The sequence below is a fragment of the Leptonotus elevatus genome, chromosome 18 (assembly GCF_054856555.1).
Source record: "Leptonotus elevatus isolate MCC_2025b chromosome 18, RoL_Lele_1.0, whole genome shotgun sequence".
Lineage (NCBI taxonomy): Eukaryota > Metazoa > Chordata > Actinopteri > Syngnathiformes > Syngnathidae > Leptonotus > Leptonotus elevatus.
The window spans coordinates 14,122,757-14,132,476 of record NC_141256.1 but is presented as its reverse complement, the minus strand read 5'-3'; the positions used below and the strand labels follow the sequence as shown (position 1 = coordinate 14,132,476).

At 44.0% G+C, this 9,720-nt stretch overlaps 2 protein-coding genes and 1 non-coding gene across 3 annotated transcripts; 2 read left to right on the top strand and 1 right to left on the bottom strand.

The window, feature by feature from the left end:
* Nucleotides 1–228: 228 nt before the first annotated feature.
* On the top strand, nt 229–6,255 carry dnajc5ga (DnaJ (Hsp40) homolog, subfamily C, member 5 gamma a). The gene is made up of 7 exons (XM_086060800.1): nt 229–437; nt 2,231–2,381; nt 2,467–2,680; nt 3,828–3,984; nt 4,114–4,316; nt 4,546–4,586; nt 4,726–6,255. Exons 2-5 carry the CDS (start codon nt 2,245–2,247, stop codon nt 4,311–4,313), a joined length of 708 nt encoding a protein of 235 aa, XP_085916926.1. The 5' UTR covers nt 229–437; nt 2,231–2,244; the 3' UTR covers nt 4,314–4,316; nt 4,546–4,586; nt 4,726–6,255.
* Nucleotides 6,256–6,646: 391 nt separating this feature from the next.
* Nucleotides 6,647–8,825, bottom strand: LOC147158757 (dynein regulatory complex subunit 4-like). Its single transcript, XM_086060790.1, has one exon. It carries the CDS (start codon nt 8,753–8,755, stop codon nt 6,929–6,931), a length of 1,827 nt encoding a protein of 608 aa, XP_085916916.1. The 5' UTR covers nt 8,756–8,825; the 3' UTR covers nt 6,647–6,928.
* A 465-nt stretch (nt 8,826–9,290) lies between these two features.
* trnaa-ugc (transfer RNA alanine (anticodon UGC)) lies at nt 9,291–9,362 on the top strand. The gene has a single exon. It is a non-coding gene; the product is annotated as a tRNA-Ala (tRNA).
* The last annotated feature ends 358 nt before the right edge of the window (nt 9,363–9,720 follow it).

The following is a 9,720-nucleotide window of genomic DNA, read 5'->3' as shown; positions in this document are numbered from 1 at the left end:
CGGGCACACCGGATAATCAGCCAATATTAGCCCTTATGAATTTTTATGATTCCCGACAATGGACATTGAAAATTTTGATTTGATATACACCATAGTACACGGCGATTTGATTTGATTTTAATCTCAGCATGCGTCATTGGCGGTTTTATATATATATATATATATATATATATTATTTTTTTAACTCCAGCGAATGACGAACTTTCCCGCTGTGACATTGAACGCATCACGACGTCATTCCCTAGAAAGATCTTGAGAGCGGGCTGTGATTACACCGGCGCTGTTCGGTTCGGTTAACGGCGCCGCCGCATGAACCCTAGACCCCGGCTGATGTTCCCCGCGCGGTACCGAGCCCATGACTCGGGGTCCGGACGCTAAACCAGATGATACAGTTAGCATCCCGGCGAGACAGACACACCGCGTACAGTTAGCATCAGGTAACACATACGCACCCACCCACACACACACACACACACTAGTTAGCATGATGCTAACCGGTCGAGGATAGGCCTTTACCATTCAAAAAATAAATACAAATTAGAAAGAATAACCATCTGGCGTCAAGATCAATTTACTATCAATCTCATAAAGATGCGGTTATTTTTGTTTTTGAGGTATTATTGAACATCCTTGTAGACATTTCTATGCAGTTGATGAGAAACGATGTGAAGACTCATAACGTTGATGTTTGCCGAATTAAAGAAGACACTCATTTTGGTAGTTTAACACATTTCAACAACATTTATGATGGTTTTAACTGAACACTCAAATGTGGGAATGTTAAATTGCTCAACATTCTAACGCGGTTTGGTGGTACTCTAATAGCTGTTATCAGATAGCTTGTAGTTGAACGCACCAGGGCGTGAATACATGGCTTTTTATTTCATACGATATTTTCCTGGCAATGAAGTTCTCATCGAAAGTAATTTGCTGTCAAGTGGAATAATAGAAAGTAGTTAATTGTCGACGTGCGGGGAGATTAACATTAGCCGGAGGATTACGTCTAGCCAGGCAAGGACAAGGGTGACAATCATGCAGTGTCCCTTCTACCGCGACAGTATTATCAACACATTGGCGAGAGTCCGAAATGTTTCTTAAACTCTTTTAGAATATTCCTTACGTCGTGCTTATAACGGGTTACATTTTACCATAATGAGCTGACTAATGAGGGTGAATCAGGCGAGCCGGCCTGGTTTGCCCCAGGCTGCGTTATGTCCTCATTGTAACCTCGCAGGTAGGCTTGCCCCGCCCCCGCCAACCTGCCATCAGCAGCACAGCTAAACTTAGATGTAGAAAAGACTCAATCTGAGACAAAAACACACACTTCCTTTTAATCTGTTTTATTAGTTGGTGCGTAGTCATATTCCACTCAAGAGTCACGTTAATAGTTGGTGTGAATTAGAAGTGGGTGCTCGTGAGCGCCACCATCTGGGCATGTGTGTGTGATTAAAAGAAGGGCGTTCTTGATCTGTCATTTCTGTGTGGGATCGGCTTTTAATTACTTTCGGAGGGCAGTCAGTTGACCCGAAGCGGTCAAGGCCTTCCCGCGCCACGCGTCTGGATTAATGACATTGTTTTTTTATGTTGAGGGATGCACGGAAATCCCAGTGTTGATGTCCGTAAACGCGCTACACTGTTGACTTAGTTTTAAATAGGGCCCGACCAATCAAAGTTATTTTTTTTCTGGATTTTTGTCTTTTTGTTTTGTTTTTAGACATTTAGAAAATAATACCATGATAATGACATTCAAACATTCGTGTGTGTGTGTGTGTGTGTGTGTGTGTGTGTGTGTGTGTGTGTGTGTGTGTGTGTGTGTGTGTGTGTGTGTGTGTTTGCGACCTTGTGACCAGACTGATCCTCCTGCTCATTATGTGAGAGGTCAGCAAAATGTAATCGTCTTAGCTTAATGACCCGTATGCATGCGTGTGTGTGTGTGTGTGTGTGTGCGTGCGCTACACTTGGTAGCTACTTCATGAGGTACACAGACTGACAAGACGACCAATACAAGAGCTGAGTCAGTGATGCAAATTTCAAAAACATTTTCCCCTGGTAATCGATGGAACCGGAAATAATGTGTTGTAAGGATGTATGAATAAATCACTGGAGCTCCTCTGTTAGCAGCCGTGTTGCTAGTTTAAGCAGTGCAAATCAGTGGGGGACAAAAAAAAAAAATACATGTAAATCTTTACTGGACTTGTATTGCTGACTGTTGTTTTGTTGTTTTGCATAGAGCGGAGGTGAGCCATGGCTAACGCCAATCCCCATGCCAGCCCCCACGCCCCGCGAGCCCAGAGGAAGATGTCCACGGCGGGGGAGAGCGTCTACAAGGTGTTGGGCCTGGAGAAAGGCGCCACGGCCGAGGACATCAAGAAAGCCTACAGGTCAGAGGTCACGTCAAGCGATTGGAGTTTTGAAACCCTAGCCGTGATCTGAAAACCCACATCCGTCCTTTCCTGTCCCCGGCAGGAAGTTGGCGCTGAAGTACCACCCGGACAAGAATCCGGACAACCCGGAGGCGGCGGAGAAGTTCAAGGAGATCAACAACGCCAACTCCATCCTCAACGATGACACCAAGAGGAAGATCTACGACCAGTACGGCTCCATGGGGCTCTACGTGTCCGAGCAGTTTGGAGAGGAGAGCGTCAAGTATTACTTCCTCATGTCCAAGTGGTGGTTCAAGGTGGGTTCATCGTGCAATAAAATGCACACATATAAAGAACATGGCCCAACATGCTCATAATATAAGTAAATAGCAACATTTAGCAAAGTTTGACTGACTCGATAATGCCTTTTTCTTTGCTGTTTGTTTACGTTTAGCACTTCCCCTTTCTGATTTGCTAGCTAACAGCCAATCAGAGTGATCTATTGTCACCGACGGCCATTTTGCTTATATTGATTCTGGCAAAAACTGCTCACCTATTGACGGCTTATTCATTCAAGTTATATCAACAAAGACAGAAGTCATACACTTTTTTTTTTTTAAATTATGATTGGTTTAAAAAAAAAAATGTGAACAGAGATGTTAAACAAATACAGTATTTAGGGAAATTTAAATAGTTTATTTTTAAATTTTTGCATCTCTTGGGTGCATGCTAACAAGATAGCTCAACTGCGCCTCGCAATTGAGCCGATTGACCACTCATGTCCTTATTAAGGCATGACTGATTAATCGGCTAATATTAGCGCTTTTAAAATCGGCAGAAAGGGGGCAACTTTTGGCTTTAAAAAAAACCCACAGTAATGCATTATAGCATAAAACAAAGATAATGACATTCAAACATTCCTCCCACCCAAAAAGAAATTTGTAAAAAAAAAAAAAAAAAAAGATTTTTGCTAATTTTGTACTTTGTTGCAAAGTTAAACAAATACAAAAGGACAAGAGTCAAATACATATTCTGCCTGTAAGTCATATCTTTATTGCTGTAAATGTTACAAGACCAACAAAAAAATGAATTTTTATTCATTTTACATACATATTTTTAATTAATCGGCCAGTTAAGCGGTTATCGGAATGTTTTTGTTTTTGTTGAATATCGGAATTGGCATCGCCCTCAAAAAATCCATATCCATTAGGCCCTAGTTTTAATACACGTGGAACTCGCTTGGGACACTGTAGCCGATGTAGCCACGCCCCAAAAAATCAGGAAAACAAAAATGGTGGAAAAAGTCTCCAGCAATTCTCTTGTCAATATGTTTAACGTATTCAGAAACAAATATCAGAATTCATTCACAGGGTATTTCAATTCAATTTCCCCAATTCCATTTTTGTCCCCTTAGCATTGCCGTCGTCTCCCATTTGTTGGCGGTGACGATGCGTTTGTGTGCAGGCTCTGGTGTTGTGCTGCACGCTGTTCAGCTGCTGCTGCTGTTGCTGCTGCTGCTGCTTCTGCTGCGGCAGGTGCAAGCCCCCGGACGAGGACGACAGCTACCAGTACGTGGACCCCGAGGACCTGGAGGCGCAAATCAAGGCGGAGCAGAACAACGGTGAGCGTTCCCGCTATACAAGTTGACATTCACGGAACGTGGAAATGCGTCGTATAAGAGACCGAGTTGCGACTGGATTGTTGAGGGAGCCGCTGCGCATGTCAAAATGTTATCAATTTTCAAAAACAGGCAACACGGTAATCATAAACCAGCCCTCGTCTAGCGGGGGCACCCAGACCCCGGACAGCAAAAGTCCGCCCATCCCGCTGCCCATGCCGCCCCCGCCGGCACCCGAGCCCAAGCCCCAGTCGCCGCCCCCGTCCCGACCGGAGACGACGGAACAGCGAGAGGAGGAGAAGCCCCGCGAGAGCTTGCCTGAGTCGAAATGACTCGTAAGTTTGGTTCGTTCGATCCGTCGCATGCTCGCCGCCGTCCTGAACCGGACTTTTTCGTCTTCACGTTTGTCCTTGTGTTTTGTTCGACTACCTGAATGTCACACCACACCCGTGCGTCAATATTTACTTGAAACATGACGAAGCACGTTTGCATGCTAACGACTCAGATTACACTTTGGCGAATGTGAATGATAATGAATGCTGTCAATGTTCTTTACTCCACCAGAACGATGACAATGGACGTCATGAATCAACAAGAGCAAGCAGGTACACCATTATTATTATTATTGGTATTTTTTATTTTTTTTTTACAAAAAAAAAATCTCATTAAAAAGCATCAGTCAGTAATTAACTTTTTCAAATATTATCCGTTTTCTGCTCGTTTTTTCCCTTACTTCCCACGCAGCGAGTGCCGGACCACCACCACCACCACCGCCCCGATTCCCGACCTGCCGGACCTCCCCCAAGGAAAGCTGCTTCTCGTTGTTCTTCTGTGGCCCTCCTGCGTCTTTCTTCCTCCATCTCATCTGCACACGGTGCTCGATCCCGGGAATGAGCAGGAAATGCCGCCGCACTGTTCAGAGAGGAACGGACCACTTTTCCTCTTCACCTCTTTTGCGAGGCGAGGACTGATGGGAAATTAAACCTGCATGCGTTTCAGTTTTTAGTTTTTTTTTTAATTGGGATGCATGCACTCCAGTTCCATAGTGACATGCAGAATCTGCTCCCAAACACCACAGTCTTGTGCACTGCAAACAAAATAATCAACCAGCAAATTGACTGAACCACTAAAACGGACCGTTGATGGATGGATGCAAGTGATCAGAACGTCTCCTCCCAGGAGCTCCATGTAGCCAAGTGACAGTTGTGAGATCTGCTCCGTGCCAGCAGGTGTTCTCTATTGCCATTATCGTCATAGCATCCGTGTCAACCATTTCACACATCATAATCACGGAAAGCTGCAAACGGTGTTAAACGCCCCCTTTTTCGTGGAGAATCCTTGATGAGTCAGCAAAAAAAAAAAGGAAGAAGCTGATTTTGAGTCACCCATGTGTCTAGGATAGCAAATTTACGCCTGAAATGGCAGCGTCAAACAAAGAGTTTTTTTGTGTGTCTTTTTCCACATCCTAATGTCGAAGCTACATTCCGTAACATTCCCGTGTGTGTTGCGACATGAGCAAGATGTTCAGCAGACACTTGAGGAAAAGTATTTTTTTCCATTTTAGACAAACCCAAATTAATTAGAATGAACCCAAACTGATCTGATTATATACATGATATGACTGTGTGATTTTAATGGCAAACGTCACTATGCAAAATGATCATCGATTTGCAAACAAACCAGCATTTTTGAGCCATTGTCTTGTTGGAAAATGGAAGGCAATGAAACAATTCAAACATTTGAGATCATTGGTGAGAGTTAAGTGAAATTTTTTTTTTTTAAATCACCATGTGGATATTGTTGAAGAGCACATTTTGAAGTCCGCTGCTAAAACTGAGCTAAAACATGACAAGTTGACATTAAAGTTGTATAAATGTTGCTAATTTCAAACACAGGGGAAAAAAATCATGTTTACCGCATATAGCCAAATTTTTTGTCATTTATGACATCAGCAAAACACTTCAAAGATGACACTTTTATTTTTGTTGTAAATAAGGCATAAAACTTGCTTTGCTGACATTTTTATTCACGTGCTTCAAGTGTAAATACATTTTTTTTAAGTTATGTGAAAATGTTTGCTGCTAACCTGTTAGCATGTTTATGGTTAGCCCGCAGCTATTGCTCAAATCCCTTCGTAATAAAAGTTGGACAATCTGTCTTTAATTTAAAAAATAATAATCTTTGAAACAATAAGATGATCCGATTAAGTCTGACCCTTTCTTTTTGTGCGCTGCAATTTGACCAAATAAAAAAAAAAGTTTTTTTTAATTTCCACCATTTCAGAACGGTTTTTTTTGTAGTTTGTGTGCGTGTTTGGTCTCCTGGCCTGTAGGTGGCGCATCTTGATTGTTTCTGTATTCAATACATTAATGCTAGCATATTAACTGCTAAAGTTAGATGTGGAACGTTTTGCCAACGATCAAGAATCATACACATTTTTATAATACTGTATGGCAAATTTTAGGGGTAGTTATCTGTTGTGTGGCAAATTGAAAATGTTTATTTTTACTCCACAGGGGCTGAGTTTTTTTTTTTTTTTTTAAATCACTCTTTTTGAATTGAGGTGTTGTAGAGAAGCGGGATCCGTCCTGGCGGCTTTCCGGATCAGTCGCCGAGCAGTGCCGGGTTGGTAAAGAAGAAAAAAAAGACTTAAAAGTCATTTTGTTTGGAAAATATTTTATTCTGGCCAAGTACAGCTAATGCCTGCAGGAGTTTAAAAAAAATCCACTCATCTGTGAAGGCTCTAGGCCAAATGTGTACCTTTTTAAAGTGATAAGTAAACAAGCATCCTTTCCTGTGTTCACAGGCAAGTGTAAACAGTTAAGTTGTCTCAGTAGTCACGCTGAGGACAAAACTAACCAGATGTCAACTCACATCAGAGTTAAATAAAGATAACTAATGCAATGTTGAAGTGATATAATTATTATATGAACACGGCGTCACTTTTTTAGATGCGTTGCACCAAAGCTCCTAGTACGCTCAGTTTCCGGTCGGCGGCTAATTTCTGCTTCGCCATCTCCTTGTTGGCCTCTTTGACTTTGCGTTGAAGGCCGTGCAGCTCGTGCGTCTTGTCGTTCAACATCAGGATGAGCTGCGCTCTCCTCTTGGTGGCCACCTCGGCGTGGCTCTGCAGGAGCTCCTTGCTGTTCCTCAGCTGCCTGTCCAGCACGGCGTCAAACATCAAGGAGCTGAACTTGTTCTGGGACTTTTTCGGCGTTTTTTTGCACGCGATCCTCACGACTTCCTCCATCAGGCCGCCCATTGGCTGCCGGTCATCTTCGAGGTAGCGCGGCGGCTCCAAGGGCTCTGGAGAGGGATGTTGTAGGACGTTGCCGGAGTTGGACTGCGTTATCACCGCAAGCTCCCGTGAGACATTTTGAAGCTTAATCTTGGCTTGGAACACCTCGTCGGTCTTCTCGTTGATGAGTTTAATCAGAGTCGTCCGCTCCTTGATGGCAGTCTCCACGTCTCTCTGGAGAAGCTCCTTCACGTTTTGCAGCTGCCAGATGATCGTCTGGTTGAGTCTGGTTTTCCGGCTCCAATGTTCCTGGGTGCGTCCCGCGTCCACCTTGGAGTCTGGGGCCAGATTGTCCGCCGCCTGGCTCACGAGTGGCCCCGTCGCTGGGAGGTTGATGCCAAAGAGCTGCGAGCAAACCGGAGGTTGGAGTTTGTGGATCTTCTCCGTCATTGTGGTCAGTTTGGCTTTCAGGTCCGCATTTTCCTGATCGGCTCTCCGCTGGATGTCCAGGACGTTTTCGTGGAACTTCTTGCGCATCTGGTCCATGTCCCGCTCGAGTTGCTTCAGCTTCTGATCCCGGGTGTCGTAGTCGCACTTCAACTTGCTCAGCTCCAGACGTACGACATCCTCGTTGGGGTGCTTCTTCATGATGGGGTTTCTCAAGTGCGATCGAAGTTTAATAATTTGCGCCTGGACTTTCTTTTGCTCTTGTTTCAGCATCTTGACATCCAGCGATCCGTCCACGCGCTGGTTTTTGTTCTCCTCCGTGGCGACAAAGACGTGGATTTGCTTCCTCAGCTTGTCCTTGTGGTGCAGGTCCTTCTTCTTGCACTCGTTGATGAAGGCGTCAAACTCGCTGTAGCGCTTGTCGTGATCTTGCTGCAGACTGTGGATGAGGCTGCTCCAGTAGTACTCCCGCTCGCTCAGTTTGGTCTTCTCCTTGTTGGTCAGGTCGTGTTGGAGCAGCTCCAGCTTCTTTTTGTACTTTTGCTCCGTCTGCCGGAGCTGCTCGTTCATCTCCTGCTCTCTCCTGGCCCTGTCTTCGTTGTGCTTGGCCTTCACCGTGTTGACCGTGTCCTCGATGTCCAGCTGGTCGTCCAGTATTATCTCGGCGCGCTCCTTCTCGTAAGGCTTGACCTCCGCGTCGTCGGCCTTGCGCAGATGCTTTTCAAAGTCCTTCTGGTGCTTCTTGAGATCCTCCTTGTAGAGTTTGATTTCGCCCAAGTACTCTTTGATGTCCTGCCTGTGGTTGAGCTCGTCCGTCTCGATTTCGTTGTACAGGTTGACAAACTCGGCGTTGGTCTCCTCCAGCTGTTGGCCTGTTACTTCCCAGAAGGTGCGGAGCATGTCCACCTCCAGCTGGAACTTGTTCCTCGCCTTCATTTCTGTTTCCACATCTTTTTGGAGATCTTCAACTTGTTTTATGAGGGCCTTCACCTCCTCTGACAATTCAGGCGGCGGCTCGGGCACTGATGGTGCTTTGGGCTTCTTTTCCTTTCCCTCCTTTTTTTTGCCTTTGGCTTTCTTGGGAGGCATCTTTACTCGTCAAAAATGACACCTGCGATTATTTGAACAGACTAGGTGGAAACAACCAAAATCCTGGAAATGTAGACGCACACCAAGGCATTTCATGTCACAAATGTGACATCATCAAAGCTTTGTTAGGCTGCTTAGGTCATATGTCTTTCTTTTGCTTCCTTGTGACAGCAAAGACGCATGTCATTAGCTAATTTTAAAATTAGCTTGTCTTTTTTGGGGTTTGAAGACTGAACAGGGGTGTCAAACTTATATTTTCGTCAGGGGCCACATTGTATTTATCTTTTTCTAAGGGCCGTTATGACTGTGAAAGATATATAAATGTATAATCTGTTATTTTGTTTTGGCTGCTGGGTGCCTTGACCAATTATCTTTTGGAAAGGTTATTAACCTAAATAAGACTAACCTAATTCAATAAAGGTTTAAAAACGAATATTACTTATGTACAGTGTAAAATAAAATAAATTATTATTAAAAAAAATCGTACTTTTAAAATATTGCCTTTAAAATTCTATTTTACGACGTTGTCCTCCAAGGGGATGTAGCTCAGTGGTAGAGCGCATGCTTTGCATGTATGAGGCCCCGGGTTCGATCCCCGGCATCTCCACTCCTTTTCTTCCACCAAATGTGATCATAGATTATTTATTTTTTTGTCTAACCTGTGTTCGCGCTGTAAATCTTTATACAATTAGTAATATTATAACGACACTAAGCAAAGTCCCATTTAGAATCGGTTTATATCGGCATATTTGATCTGAGTTTTAAAACATTAACTGTAGAGCGACGGCTACATCCAGCTCATATGTGAAGGTGTATTTTAATCTCAAACGTAAATCCATTCGATACAAACGTCCGGAATTGATTTCCGTCGTTTTAACGCACCACAAGTCGTCCCGAGCGGTAACTAAGGAGATCAGTTTTGTTTACTGTCCAAGGCCAATAGGCCTTGTAAACGTCATCACTTT

Bases quoted from the DNA above. Each gene is read 5' to 3' on its own strand.
- dnajc5ga (XM_086060800.1), top strand. From the start codon at position 2,245: ATGGCTAACGCCAATCCCCATGCCAGCCCCCACGCCCCGCGAGCCCAG. The intron at 2,382-2,466 runs GTCAGAGGTCAC...TGTCCCCGGCAG, and splicing joins GACATCAAGAAAGCCTACAG to GAAGTTGGCGCTGAAGTACC. The intron at 2,681-3,827 runs GTGGGTTCATCG...GTTTGTGTGCAG, and splicing joins TGTCCAAGTGGTGGTTCAAG to GCTCTGGTGTTGTGCTGCAC.
- LOC147158757 (XM_086060790.1), bottom strand. From the start codon at position 8,755: ATGCCTCCCAAGAAAGCCAAAGGCAAAAAAAAGGAGGGAAAGGAAAAG.